Source organism: Scomber scombrus, chromosome 3 (assembly GCF_963691925.1).
Source record: "Scomber scombrus chromosome 3, fScoSco1.1, whole genome shotgun sequence".
In the NCBI taxonomy this organism is placed as follows: domain Eukaryota; kingdom Metazoa; phylum Chordata; class Actinopteri; order Scombriformes; family Scombridae; genus Scomber; species Scomber scombrus.
In genome coordinates, this window is record NC_084972.1 from 17,296,712 (window position 1) to 17,311,808 (window position 15,097).

Sequence of the window (15,097 nt, forward strand, 5' to 3'; positions counted from 1 at the left end):
TTAGATCTACAATTTGCATCTATAGTTTTGTTCATCTTCATATTAAATACAATATAGTACTGTGTAATGACTTCAACAATTTGTCCAGTGTGTTACATGTTGTTTTTAACACATACAGACCTGAGTGTTTTCTTAATCCCTGCCTCATACTCAGCTGCTGTTTATGAAGGAGTTATGAATGTGCACGGGTCACTCATCAGACAAAAAGCCCTTCTATTGGTGGCCACCATCAGTCCGTGCCCTAATCCGACACATGTTATATAAAATGGCCATCCAATCCCACGTCAGAGAAACAAACTGAAGCTTGCCGGTCTGCTTGTGTGACTAACATCACGGGGGAGCAACAGATAAGGAGCATCATGATTTTTATAGTGGACCTGCTGCTGATGCTGATCGACCTGACCTACTCCATTGTGGCAGCCGTCATCCAGACTTTCCTCCGGCCAAGGTTGAAGAGCATCGATGGGGAGCTCTGTTTAATCACAGGGGCCGGGGGCGCGCTGGGTCGGCTGTTCGCACTGGAGTTTGCCAAAGAAGGGGCGCCCCTGGTTCTGTGGGACTGCAACCAGGCTGCCAACGAGCAGACCGCTAAGCTGGCGCGGGAACACGGTGTCCAGGTGCACACGTACACTATGGACCTGTCCCGCCGCCAGAGCATCTATGAGACGGCGGACAGGGTGAGAGCGGAGGTCGGGGATGTCTCTATAGTGGTCAACAATGCAGGCGTGGTGGCCGGACGGAGGCTGCTGGACTGTCCTGATGAGCTTTTGGAGAGGACTCTGCTCGTGAACTGTCACGCGCTGTTCTGGGTAAGACTTTGACTCACGTACCTTTTACGCACAAACACTTGAAATAGTAAAAGTCCACCTTTGCTTAGAACCAGAGCTAACAGCATCTACCAGCCTGACATGAATTACATAACATCTATTCACTGTGTTCCCTCCTCCTCCCTCCACTCACCCCCCACTCACATATATACACACACACACACCACCCTCCTCTGGTGGGTGTTTGCGCGCTGATGTGTGAAGGGATCAGAGCAGCTTGTGGCAGCCCAGTCGGTACATCACTCACAGTATGGAGTTGTTCCAGAGCTTGTTAAAGTTAATTTGAGGTTAAAGGGGGAGACAACCTTATCCCGTCATCTCCAGAATAAAAGGAGCCCACCACATAAGAAAGCATGTGATTCTGCTGTTGATCCTCTTATAAAGCCTCAGTCCCATGTTCTAACAATGAATGGGTAAGCTCATAAGCACCGAATATCTCGACATCAGTGACTGACATACATTAGATGGGCGTTCTCTTTTATTTTTGCCTAAGCACTTTCCACACTCTAATGGGCCTTATCTGGCAAAAGAGGGAAAGCTGTCCAAGACCCTGTGAAAATGTGGATAAATGGGGAAAATTAGCTTTTGGGTCCCTTTTAACCCTAGCTGTCCCCACTATCTGGGCATTTCTGTGCTAGAATATTACATGGCCCCACATTTAAAGAATATGTACCATATTAGCACAGCAGCAGGTTAGTATACTGTATTTGTAATTTCCACTGTGAACATATAAACATTATATATAAAAGACAAAAAGATTTTAAAGTTTAAATAATAAATTCATTGGTCTCCTCCTCACAGTAAGGCCCTTATGTCAGTCTTTACTCCCATACTGCCAAATAACATTAACAATTAATCAAATTAACAGTTAAACCACAGTTTTGGGGGGACTATGGTTGACTGGGGCTCTCATCTTTCCAATGGAGCCACAGGTTCAGGTTCAAAGTGCTGTGAATTGATCTGTAGTAATTAAAATATAGTTTTGTTTGAGAATATTCACCATTTACACACATTTACTGTAAACTGACAATATGACATGGGCTTCACGAGGGAGTCTGCTGCATTTGGTGTTAAAGCTCTGTGGAGTCAAGAGGCCATGTGACAACATCTTTAGACAAGGCACTTATTTCAGTTGATGTGCTAAAATGGTGTTTATTGCTTTAATGTAATTTGAACATAAAGTGAACCGGAGGCAAAGCAGATTTAACAAACTGCTAAATGGGTGGCTGCTTTGTCACTATGCTAGAACACTTCACCATATTTAGATGCTTGAGCATTTGTGACCTCACCTGACTTACATCTCATAAATGCTATTACAATACAGAAGTCCCACTGAATCATTTGTAATAAGAACATTTTCTGTAAAAATTCTGTAGGGTACTGTGTAGTAAAAGAGATATCTCAGGCTGTCAGATTAATCAGGCAACTTTCACTTTTTCTGTGAAATTATTGTAACATCTTTCTAAAACCAACAGATGACGAAGGCCTTCCTGCCACAGATGAAAGCCAAGAACCACGGCCACATTGTAACCATCGCCAGTGCTCTCGGACTATTCAGCACTGCATGTGTAGAAGTAAGATGTGTGATTATTGACTTTTCTTAACAACAAACAACAGCTCTTAAATGCTGCTCAGTGTTGTATCTTCTCCTCCAGGATTACTGTGCCAGTAAATTTGGGGCTGTTGGTTTCAACGAGTCACTGACTCACGAGCTGCTCGCAGAAGGCCTGGATGGCATCAAAACTACTTTAGTTTGCCCTTATATTGTCGACACAGGGATGTTTGCAGGCTGTGAAATAAGGTGAGATTCACTTACTGATCATTTATTTTTTTTAGTGACACTAAAAATACTGAATGCTATATTCTCCACTGTTTGCCATCTATCAGGAAGGAGCTTCGGAGTATAATTCCACCTCTGGACCCTCTATACACTGTGCAGCAGTCCATGAAAGCCATTTTAGCAGAGCAGCAAATGATCTGCATTCCTCGTCTGATGTACATCCCCTTTCTGACACGAGCGTAAGTATTGATCAGGTGACAGGTCATTTATCAAATATGATCAGTTTTTAAGCCTAGAGTAGGAATGCCGTTACAGATGAGAAATGTATTGGGAATTATTTTGTTTTCTTCCCTTTTTTCTCCAGATTGCTACCTTGGGAAGCAAATGTTGCAACATATCGCTTCATGGGAGGAGACAAATGCATGCTACCGTTCATCAAGAATATTGAACAAAAGTCATCCAACGGCCATGTCAAATCCTCCTAAGACCCCTGTCAGTCTGTCTTACAACCTTGTTAAATAATGGACTAATGCAGACACCAAAGTCTCATAAAAATGTGTTATCTGAAGGTCATTTCCAGTTTTACTGGAAGTATGACTGGATCTGAGGGGCCAGGGATTGTTCAATGAAAAGGAACTTTCTTAAAGAACAACAATAACTGATTAACCTCTATACTGGAGGAGAACAAACGTATACAAATTAGTCAAAATACTGTCGAAAGAAAAAGTGATGAGAGCGCAATAATAACCGATCTATACAAGTGCCTCTTTTTATTCACATTAACAAACAGTGCAGAAACAAAGACTAGACATTAACAAACATGCAACAAAAAAAATGTTAAGCATTATGTTTGAGCCACCAAACAGTCTTCCTCAACCGTAAAAAGAAATTCAAACATAGAAAAAGGCGCAAAAGAAAATCCCTCCCATTTGATCCAGATGTTTAGCGATCCACAATGTTGCTAAAATGTTTACCTGTGCTGCTGCTGCTGTTGAAATAAACTGATAATTGCATCAGAAGTTGATATCCAAATCCTTGTTAGCCTTTGACACACAGCAAACAAAGAGCCCAAACTGATTCAGTTATGTTCACTTTTTGGTCATCATTAAAATCTTATTTTTAAAAAAAAAACTTCAGAACCATCAGAGAACACACCCTAAATTCAAGAAGAATCATAATTTCTCCGGTAAATCCATCATATAACTGTAAAGTCAAAACCAAATCTGTACAGACTTAAGTTCAGTTGAAGCAGGTCTGTGTGTGACCTGGAGCCACTGTGGCTACTCCTGCAGTGTATTGTGGTCTCCTTACTAAGCAAACAGCATCACGTCATTTTCAAACCAGCTGCACGGTGGCTGCTTGTAAGTAACCCTGCAGGTACTGGAGGGCCTCTGCATTCAGACTGGTGCTCAGCATTGAGGGAACCTGCGCCGAAAAAGATGATAAGCGAGAATCACTTATTTGCTTTTTATAATAGAGCACACGTTCTTTCAGCATAAATCTTTATAGTTCTTCTATTCCAAAACACAACTAAACCATGTTATGACATAAAAATCACCACACATTAGTTTTGGCATCACACACTAAATATTTCCTGCATTTCTAGACATACCCTTCCTGGGCAGGCCGTGGAAAGCTTGTGGAGCGACTGGGCCAGCAAGATTTTGGGATTGCCAACAGCATCTCCGATCGGGTCATGCTCCTTTTTCCCAGCAAAGGCCAGCTGTGAGAATGCTGTCTGATAGCCTGGTGTGTCTTCAATATCAATGAAGTGCTCATCATCTGGGATACTGTCATCTTCTGGCAACTCAAACAGACCGATGAGGGCCTGGAGCAGTGGGGTCCTGAACAAACACATTAAACCCCAAATCAGTGGTTTGTCCAGAATAAAAAAAATTGGGATTTGTAATACACTGTAAAGCCATGCTCAATAAAGTGCTAGTTTCAGTATGATAATCAAGACCTCAAATCTACAGAAATGTGTCATTTTTAAAGTTGTACTGCTCAAAACTTCACAAACAGGTGAAACCAGCTTCTGCTGCTTTTACTTTATTTAGGAGTGACCTACCACCGTGAGGCGGTTGGGGTTGGAGACTACAAGTTGGAAAATGAAAAAGAAGTCAGGATATCAGATCAGATATTTGCTATTTATCAGATACTGAGGGCTCTATACAATCACTCCAGCTCATTAGGCCTATAGAGTCAGGCAGAAATTGGTTGGACTGATGCATGATGTCACCAATAGAAGGGTGTTAAACACAGTGTGAACCTCCCAGCAGACAACTTAAGTGAAAACATGTGCACTATGGATGTGTCAGGGCTTAAACTAAGTGCATGAAGAAAAGAAATGCAATAGCGATTTCTTACCAGAGTTTAGTGTACTCTGTGTCCATCATCGCAGGACATTCAGTGAGGACTTTAGTAATGCCAACAGCACAGATCTTCTTTTCAACTCCTCCAGACACCTTCTGAACCTCTGGAATAACTATTTTCTCCAACACCATACCAAACATTCTGCAATACAAAAAGTTAACAAGATTAATTAACTTTTCCACTTGTCTGCAATGAAATTAAACCTAGGACACACTGTTAACCTGTAAAGGCTCTGGGATTAGGAACACAAGTGTAGTGGTTGCAGACTGTATTTAAATGTATGTGTTGCTCATTTTCAGAGCCACCTTTAAAGACTACAGGGGGCGAGTGATTGATAATCACATCAAAGGTTTCAGGAAGAGTATTTTTCAAAATCGTGACCCATTTGAAAAAAAATTGTGACTCTGGTATTTAGCAAGAAATGTTTAAATAGTAAGCCATCATTCCTTTGTATTCAAACTGCACTTACTTTGGCTGGATGCTGTCAAAAATCTCCTGAAGTGCAATAGCGCCATATTTGACACTATACAAGTTGATAAACACCAAGAAACCTGTGAGAAGAACAAAAAACAAGAAGTCACTAGAAGTTACTTGTGTACTTTGCTCCCACCCCAACTGATGTACACTGTCAATTCTTTGAAGTGAACAGGTGTGAGTTCAGTCGTTGACGGCAGTCGAAAGATGAAGAGATAATAAAATATGAATGTAGGAAGTGAAATGACTACTAACTCTTGATGAACTTGGTGGTTTTGGAGCCTTGTAGCCTCTGGAAGAGCAAAACAAAGATCTGTTTCCTGTACTGAGTGATTGATTCTCTGACAAAAGAAAAGCAAAGTAAGTCAACAAAACATGTCATGACCTCGACCAATCAATTTCACCAGGTACGACAATTTATAGATAGGCCACTGAGTAGAATAATTATAGTCAAACTTACGGGGGCATGTGCTCTATAATGCTGTTGAGCAGGTAAAAGCCTTGGTGGTCATTGGCCTTTGAGGCAATGAGTTTTTGGAAAACTCCAAGCAAGCCCGGCTGAGGAGGAAAGATGAGCAAAACAAGACCTGAATGTCAATATACATTTCACACATGGGATAAAATATGTAATCCATAAACATTAAGAAAAAAACAAAACAATTTAACTGCAGACATTTAAAACATTAATGTTTTCTCTACTGTACACAACACTGTTACCACTTACGATTTTATCAGCAGCAGAGCTGGCAATAGTGGCACCTCCTTTCTCCAGGTAAGCCTGAAGCAGGCGCACCAGAGGAGGGATGTTCCCTGTCCTTTCCCAAAGCACGGGCTGCAGCAGGTGAGGGAATAAAGCCATGTAGGAAGCAGGAATAGAGTTGGAGTGGATTTCTAGGAGGAGAGACATCACCTGGAACACGTACGGAAGAAACTCTGTAACACAAGACAAATGGAGGATGAGTGAGGTTGCCTCTTATCAGATGCCAGCAATGTTTATCAGCACGTCATCTACACAAAGACAAATTGATTTTAAATGCACACCCTGGACATCGTTCTGAAGGATCTCTGTGAAAACAGGGAAGAGAGCTTCCTCGAAGCTGCTGACAGTGGTGGGGTTGGCTTTGCAGGTGATCCGGACCGACAGGCACAAGGACTCAAACAGGTAGTGGTTGAAGTGTGGCTTGCTGGGATTCTGAAAGTAAGTGACAGACAAAAATGGTTGACACGAGTATTCTCTGAACAAACAATCTTTGTTTATCTATCTGTATCCATTAATAGTATTAAAGTGTTGGTTACCTTGCTGACTAAGAGGAGCTTATGAGTGAGCTGACCAATCAGAGTGGGAATGTAGGGAACAATGGCCTCCTGCAGCAAGGAGAAGCTGCGCATGATGGCTTTAAAAATGAAGAAAAGAGAGAAAAGAAAGGAAACAAAACATGATGAGGCTAAAAATAACTTTGGAGTTGGTCTGACTCCGAGTGGGGAGCATTCAGAGGACAGAGGAAAGTCAGGCTCACCTTTCATGATGTATTCATTTTCTGATGAACCAGGAAGAGCCAGAGCCTTGAACAAATGGTTGAGCAGCTGTTCAGTGAAAGCTGCCATCTCTGCTGGGACGATACTAAAAAAAAAAAAAACCCCACACAAACGGGAGAGGATGATGTGCTAAAATAATAGACAAGTACCTTGACCGCAAGATGCAGAAATGTAAGCAGACTTTGAACTTTGCTATATTGTTTCAGTCCAGCAGTCTTTTGGGAAACAAATAGGGCATTATTGCAGAGAAAAGTAAAGACATAGGCAATCCTCACAAGACTAAGGATAATTACACATATTAGTAAATATAGTATTTCACCTAATGTGGGTTGGATGTAAAGCTTGTCAAGTTCAACCATTAAAATGCATCTGTATTGCTAAAAAGTGCAAATATTGTTTGTCATTCCAGACCCATTTAAAACTTCACGAAGCTGATTTCAGGCACCAGTCAAAATTGCCCTCAATGAACAATTATAAACTGAATAGGGAGAAGTAACTGAATTTATAGATTAAAAGAGAATAAACCCCAACTCATTTCAATATTCCAATAATGCACTGTACAATTTTTGTATGCAGTCAAGGGTGAAAGCAATACTGGAAGAAAAAAAACTATTTAGATTTTTATTTGAAGATCATCATTTTTCACTTTATGGTTTGACACTCACAGTGTTGTGTTGTTGGGGCCTCTCATAGTAAACAGCCTCTCCAAGGCATGGGCAGCATAGGTGTGCTCCACAGTGCTCTCTGCCTGCAGGTGAGTGATCAGAAGAGGAATAGCCTGCAGCAGCTGCTCCTTAGGAAGCTGGAAGAAAAGGACAAATAGGCTTCAGTCACATATTCATGTGAGCTTTTGAAATTTAAGTTGTGCGGAAAAGCGTTCATACCTGGCTTCTGAAGATCATGACATACTTGATGGCGTCTGCCTTCAGCACTGGGAACTCGTTGACTGCAATAATCGATTAATGCTTGTTACTGTATAGACTCAAATTTGGACATTCAAATGTAATCAGTTTGCTGTTTCCGTTTCCACATTTTTCATTAACTGATCAGCCACTAATCAAAAATGAATACAAAGTCAAAGCCAACCACTGCCCAGCTGTTATAACAAGAGACATGTTGCAGCTGTACAGCATAGTGAGGCCTTTAAAATAATTCTTACCATTTTGGGATTTTAAGTCTGTAAGAATGTGGTTCACAAAGAATTCGTTCAGATTCACCAACTCGTTGGCTTGTGTGATTCCATGCTGGTGGGGAAGAAAAAGACAAAAATAAGGAACAAGCCAATCATACCAAAAATGACAAACAGTTTATAAAGGTCCACTGTATTAACAGCTGCATCAATGTCAATGATACCTTCTGCGTCTGTGCTTTTGAAGCCAGTGATGTGACCAAGTAGATGGCGGCATCTTTGTGTTTCCAGTTCGCTCCAGGGTTCTTGGCGTATTCCGACAACATCGAGTTGACATAACCAGAGAAGATTGCTGTGACTGGACCCTCGAAAAATTTACAGAGGCCCCTCACCAAGTCGCATGCCGCTCTACGCCGAGTGTCGATGTCTGTAAAATAATGGGGACATGGTTATAATAAAGGCAAAAATCAAACAAAGATCTGCACAAACATAGTTATCACATGAATGAATGTGTTTGTGCCTACGTATTATTTGTCCTGCTTTGTGATGGTGATTTGACTGACTGGTGAAGATCTCTAGTAGACTGATACATTGCTCAATAAAAATTGCTGGGAGCTACGAGTACAGTGTGTGGATCTTTTGTTTGCTTTTGCCTTCGTTGTGAAAAGCAAACGTTCTAGCACGTTAAGTTTTTTTGGATGTACATACTCTGCACTTTGTTTGACATGGTTATTATAATAATAATAATAATAATAATAATAATAAGCATAGTTTTGTAACTGTCCATTATTTGAAAAGGCTGTATGTGAAAACCTTCCTGTGAAATGCTTCATTTATACATACTACATAAGCTACCAACTACGCATTATCTTATGAAAGACGCCTGAATAGTATTCCACATAACAGTGAAATTCACAATGTAAAAAGGAAGTAGATAGTTTATCATGTTTTACCAGATCCTTCAAGGTCCCTCCGGATGTATTCCTCAGAGTTATCTTCAAAAGCCTCTTCGTCTGCACCTAATCAGGGATTAATGGCAATCTGGTCAGTATCACACATTATAAGCACACACTTGTATCAAAGCAGGCAAAGGACTGAATCAGGCTGCCACTGATAACATTTACAGGTGCAATCCGATGACTCAGAACAAAATATTTACTTACTTCTGAACTCCATGTTGGGCACAATGACCTTCTCACAAATGCTAGTGAGTGTATTCTGGTCCTCAAATAGATGCTTGTAGTGTGGCCTTTCACAGACTGATGCCAAGAACTGAATAGCGTTGCTTACAAGCTGCAACAAAGTTGAGGTAATGCATTGTTAGCACCAGGAACATGAACTTTGAAAAGAGCACAGAAACTCAGTCAGGAATCAGTACGCTCACCAGGTCATATTTGACTTCTTGGCCTGTAGAAACTAACAGGTTCCAGATAGCAGTGACGAAACGAGGCAGATACGGCTGGAATTCCTCGTCATACTTCTGAGCGTAAAGGGCAGCATTGTCACAGATCTGAGACTTCAGCAGCTCCAAGAGACCAGCCTCCTCCTCATCCTAGGGAGTCGTCATAACAGACAAACAAATAAGTTAAAGAAAACAAGTTTAAAAGACGACTTTATAATACAGCAGTGCTGGAAATGTTTGCATGAGTGAAAAAAGAAGATAATTACATCTGTTTGTAAAAGTTTATTATCCAAAGTCAGTAGGAGGTGAAAATTGGTCATCCAGGTTTCCATGTTGTCTTCAAAGAACTCTGGAAGGTCCTGTATAATAATGCAGAGGACAGTTTTAAGCAGACATTTCACATCACTTATTGTTATAAAAAATACAATGTTATCACTTAATAAAGAGAAGCTGACTATCTCTACATGGAGCAAAGTTCAACATTTATATTTTTAAATGATGCTAGTGCATCATTTGCTTGTAATCATTACATGGTTTAAAAATAAATAAATCAAATTGAATGTTGTTTTAGAACCTTTGTAAAGACCTTGGCAGATACATTTAATACCCTTTCCAAAGCAGAATGAATGCACATTTCAAATCAACTTGATAGTATCAATAGGGGTATTTTTCTGGATACATTTGTATGTCCACATAACAATCATATATAGAATCAGGGCGCACTCACACTAGGGCCAGTTGTTCCGTACCGTGCTGAAGCATGAATGTCCACCTCCCCTGTTCCCCCCCCTGGCCCGCACTCACATTACCCCAAACCCAAGTGTACTCAAGCACGGTTGCCTCCGACACATACGTCATCACGTTGATATACGACATACGCATGGCGCAACGTCATCATTAAGTTACTGTTGTTTTTACTCGCTTGCAGCAGCGCGATGGAGAATGAACCAGAAAACATGACTCAAACTTTAATGACTGTGTTGTCCAGTTGTTGCTGGATGCCATCCTCTGCCCAAATCTCAATCAAACACTCCACCTCTACATCTGACCAACGTGAGCCCTTCGATGCTGCCATTGCTATTGTTGTTGTGGAGGGATGGTTGCATGGTTCATACTTCTTCACCACGTTTCGCGCGTTGTGTGCGCATGTGTGACCAAGTGTATCGTGCTCAAGCACACCTCTTCCAACCGTACTGGGCCAGGGAAGTGTACCGTACTCAAGCACCGTACACTTGCACTCACACTAGCCAAATAATCCGGACTTTAGGGGGCAAACGTGCTTGGGCACGGTACGATTGCCTAGTGTGAGAGCGCCCTCACATAAAGTAAACAAAGTCAAATGCATTATGTGTCCGACTATTACACTTTATAGTTAATAATAATAGTTTCATCACTACATATAAGTATTGTTTAAAAAGCATTTAAAATTAAAATTGAATTACAATTTGCTTGTAATTGTTAATTTTGACAGAAATGTAACAATTAAGTGGGTCTAGTCATTCTCACATCCAGAGTCAGCTGTAGTTAATTCTCCACATTAAGACACATACATGTTACAGTATAATCTACCTTTTAACCACTTTAACAGATTTAACGATCTGTAAACACCAGCTAAACTGTAAATTAAATTAAAAGCCTGCTCCTCTCTTTCATGTTGGCCATTGCAGCTCTGCACTAACAACATTATGATCCAGATTCTGGCAACTATCAAAAACAACAAAGGGAGTTTATGTCTTCTCTGGAGCCCTGTGGCTAACTGTGCTTAGCATCATCTGTACTGTTTTGTTTACTTCTTTAATGCTGTTACCTTTGTGAGAGCAGGCAGCAGAGAACCCATCACAAAATTACAAGAAAAAGAAAAGAAAGAGCTAGACTGAGTGGTGACTAAAGACCAAACCATATTTAAATAAGCGAATCCTTATTTCTCATATTACTAGCCATGTCCTCAAAATGTAAGACTGTGTGATGTTAGATTGTTACTATTTTTGATGCCGAAATGATTGATTGGCTCAACAGGACTTAGATTGGCCACATGAAAATAACTACATATAAACTATATAGACTAACTATAAAGGATGCTCACTGCATCAATCTTTAAAGTTTTAAGCAGTTTTTAGGGACTTGACATTAACTTTCACAACGAGAGCTTTAAAAACAAAACAATGCTTACACTAAAAAACGGTTCTATCTATGTTCAGCTGTTGACAGCAAGAAATACTGTAAATAACAGAAACTATACAGAACAGCTTCAATCAAGCTCTACCAGACCATCAAACAAGTGCTGAGGACCGAACAAAACCCATAGCTCACTGAAAACAAGCCTTCTACAACAGATGTTACAAAGCTGAACACAATCAGTCAACATATCTACTGAATGGATACAAACCAACTTATTAGGGCTATCAGTGCTTGAGTACAAAGATGGCTGAACGCTGGTACAACTATGTACAACATTACGTTCTTTTAAACAGAATCAGACCTGTAACTTTATCAAGTGTCAAGAACCAAGAAAATAACAACTACTTTTTATTGGGGCTGAAAAATTAAGCAAAACTTTAGTTGAATCGCAATATGAACTCAATCAACTTTCAAAATGCAGGGAGCATTATATTTTTAAAAAAGGTAAAATAGGTGTCAAAATACCATTTTAAATGAAGTATTGTCATGCTGCAGAGATATCTTGTCTTACACATCATATTCTACAGACTTAAGAAAACATCTTTGTTTGGTACAGATCTTAGAAAAAAAACTTACAGACTCTGCAACACTCCAAAACAGCAAATTATTTAAGAATAAACCAAACTGAACTGACCTGAAAGTTAAGACTGTAGAAAAGCTTGGAGATCAGGGTGAGGGAGGAGAAGAGCACCTTCAAGGCATTAATATCTGTAGCATGAGTCTGACACAACTCAATAGTTGCCTGCAACAAAGAAGACAGAAGCGAGCTATAAATGCTTAGTCACATTACAATGTCATTGTGTCTTTCTCAAACATCTCAATATTTGTTAGATATTATATACCAACTAATGTACTTGTAATGCTGTGGTAGCTGTAAATCATTACACACCTTGAAAAGCTCTGTCAGAGGTAGGGCAAATGTGTCCAGAACTAGTTTGATCTCTGTCCAAAGCTCATTTGACTTGAACTCATGGCGGTACCTTGGCAGAAAAAAAAAGCAGAAGGGGTGGGTGGGGGCAAGGGGGAGAAAAGCCTTTAAACTTTGTTTTACGTTAATGAATTTTATTTATAGATACAACAGATTAGCCACCACAAGTTAGGGTTACCTCTTGAAGAGGGAATGTGCAGTACGAAGCACTCCATTGATGATGTGGAAGTCTCCACTTCTGAAGCGGGTCACCATCTCTGTGAGAAGGTCAGGCCACTTTTGAGGGAAGTCCTCCCTTCCTATAATGCTGATAGCATCACTTAACTGTGGAAACAGACGTACAAACAGTGGCTTGGTTGACAATCTTAGTTCACACTTGAAAATCAGAATAAATAAGACCCCTTGACACACTGTGACATGTGATGATGTACCTGTTTTTGAATCTGTTCTGGGCTACTTAGCATCAGATTTATGATGTTTGCTTTGATTGCTGTTCGGTCCGTATCAGAAATTTTGTTTGGTTCATCTTCAACCTTTGGGGGGGGAAAGAAGGGAACAACGGCTCTGTTCACATTTCATTATAAAATGCATATTTGTCCCTTTATTAACTGACTGTATAATACAACCTAATCCTTACGGTCTGATGGATGATATTAATTATTGAGACTCACAATGCGCCAGTTTCTTTTGATGTAATTTTTGAATGTAACAGCAGCACAGACACGAATCACGGTGTCTTGGGACTTCTCCAGCAAAGTGAGAAGTAATAAGGGGTAGTTCTGACTTCCCTCAACCGACTCAAGAAACTTCTCAGCTAAGAAAGAAAAAAAGATTAAACAGAAAACAAATGTTGTAAAGCAAAGATGACAAAATCATGCATTCACTTTAAATAAATAGGTAAATGAGAACAAGAACAGTCTAATATGTGCAAGTTCATGTTATCATCATGTTGTATTACCTGGACGTCGGACAGCTGGATCTGGGTCCAGTGTTTTCCTGAGGAACTCTGTGAGGGTTTGTAGGTTGGCATCATTCAGCTCCATGCTCGTAGCCACTGAGGGTGAGAAACCAGTGACTGAATCAATGAAAGGAGGAACACGGATGACTTTCTTCAAGAGGCTAATTCACTAAGTTACATGTGAATGCACGTCTAAATGCTGAGTAATGCTGTCTACAAAATTTAGCAAAGCACTATTAAAAACGTATATTTTGCTTGTGGGAGATCGCACTAACAGCTAATAAAAGTTACCTAACGTGTGCCAAGTTTAAGTGTTTAGGGCGTCTTTAAAACCATAAATGTCTAACAAGCATGTACAAATCACACTTTCGGTATATGTAGTCCACAGGTCCTATAGAAGTTTGAGTCATTTAATGCATCCAATCTGTACTTGACGCTAGCTTACTAGCAGCTAACCTAGCTACACTGCCTCAATCTCGACTCGGGTCGGTTTTAGTCTAAGCTAGCCGGCTAAATATTGACTTCTGGAAGTTCAAATATAAGCACATGGTGGTCAGATATCTCACCGCCCGGAACTTATATAAAGTTGTATTTTGGAGAAGTTAAGTACTGCTACATTGTCCCGACGCTAAAAACATCATGGAAAATACAGTCTAAAAGCGGCATTGAGATGGCAATATCCCATTTCCAGTGAATAGACTGATCCATCGGCTCCGGGAAGCCTGCTCATGTTAGCGCTAGCTTGCTAATATGTTTCACGCTAACAATAAAGTTAGCAAATTTCTGACCACAACGCATCAAAGATATTAGACGATGATCCAATTTACAAGTATGGCTCTCTCATAACTGGTAAAATAGCCAAAGCAATGAGACATCTTACCTTGACAGTGAATTTCAGTCAGAGGATGGGGAGTCACACTTCGGACCGCACACTGCCAGCTTTCAAACGTCTGCAGCAAAAAGGAACTGCGCGGTCACTACACTGCGCAGGCGCACATGTCAGCCCACCGCTGTAAGGCACGCCCCTTGTTTGGCTTGAAGTGCAGCAGGATAACACAACTGCTTACACATACGAGATTTACACAACTATTTTCACAAATAACTATTAAAGAGGTTTTCCAGACATGTTTTGAGATATATAAATATACTTTCCTTGGAATAATAATTTGTGTCTGTTTTTCCCATAAAAAAGTTCAATAATCTCCAAAAACAAGGCAATTATATCCTACTTCTCCCTCATCAGTAAGTCAGAACCCATGAATATGCAAATATTAATTTCAAATGAAACTTTCCACTTTTAACAAATAAATGTAAAATCAGCTTTTTAGTATTAAACTCTGCACAGACATCAGTCTACACAGTGAAGCTCAAACATCCAACTGAAGGAACAGGAAGAAAAACACATTTTTGAGTGGGTGACCACTTTAAATATTCCAGTAAACCGATTCATAATTTTCCTAACCACCATATGATGGCTATATATAGAAGTCAAATGTATGGTCTTCTTTAACT

At 40.2% G+C, this 15,097-nt stretch overlaps 2 protein-coding genes across 2 annotated transcripts; one reads left to right on the plus strand and one right to left on the minus strand.

The window, feature by feature from the left end:
* The first annotated feature begins 359 nt into the window (after window positions 1-359).
* Window positions 360-3,092, plus strand: LOC133977783 (retinol dehydrogenase 10-B-like). The gene is made up of 5 exons (XM_062416060.1): window positions 360-809; window positions 2,303-2,401; window positions 2,483-2,628; window positions 2,715-2,846; window positions 2,972-3,092. Exons 1-5 carry the CDS (start codon window positions 360-362, stop codon window positions 3,090-3,092), a joined length of 948 nt encoding a protein of 315 aa, XP_062272044.1.
* A 268-nt stretch (window positions 3,093-3,360) lies between these two features.
* On the minus strand, window positions 3,361-14,517 carry cse1l (CSE1 chromosome segregation 1-like (yeast)). Its single transcript, XM_062415231.1, has 25 exons — window positions 14,466-14,517; window positions 13,586-13,681; window positions 13,299-13,441; window positions 13,059-13,160; window positions 12,806-12,951; window positions 12,589-12,679; window positions 12,334-12,441; window positions 9,788-9,880; window positions 9,504-9,671; window positions 9,283-9,412; window positions 9,073-9,138; window positions 8,344-8,546; window positions 8,150-8,234; window positions 7,875-7,936; window positions 7,656-7,792; window positions 6,972-7,075; window positions 6,751-6,848; window positions 6,496-6,646; window positions 6,179-6,387; window positions 5,915-6,012; window positions 5,710-5,795; window positions 5,450-5,531; window positions 4,975-5,121; window positions 4,220-4,451; window positions 3,361-4,032 (listed from the first exon to the last, which is right to left on the minus strand). Exons 2-25 carry the CDS (start codon window positions 13,668-13,670, stop codon window positions 3,943-3,945), a joined length of 2,916 nt encoding a protein of 971 aa, XP_062271215.1. The 5' UTR covers window positions 13,671-13,681; window positions 14,466-14,517; the 3' UTR covers window positions 3,361-3,942.
* Window positions 14,518-15,097: the final 580 nt, after the last annotated feature.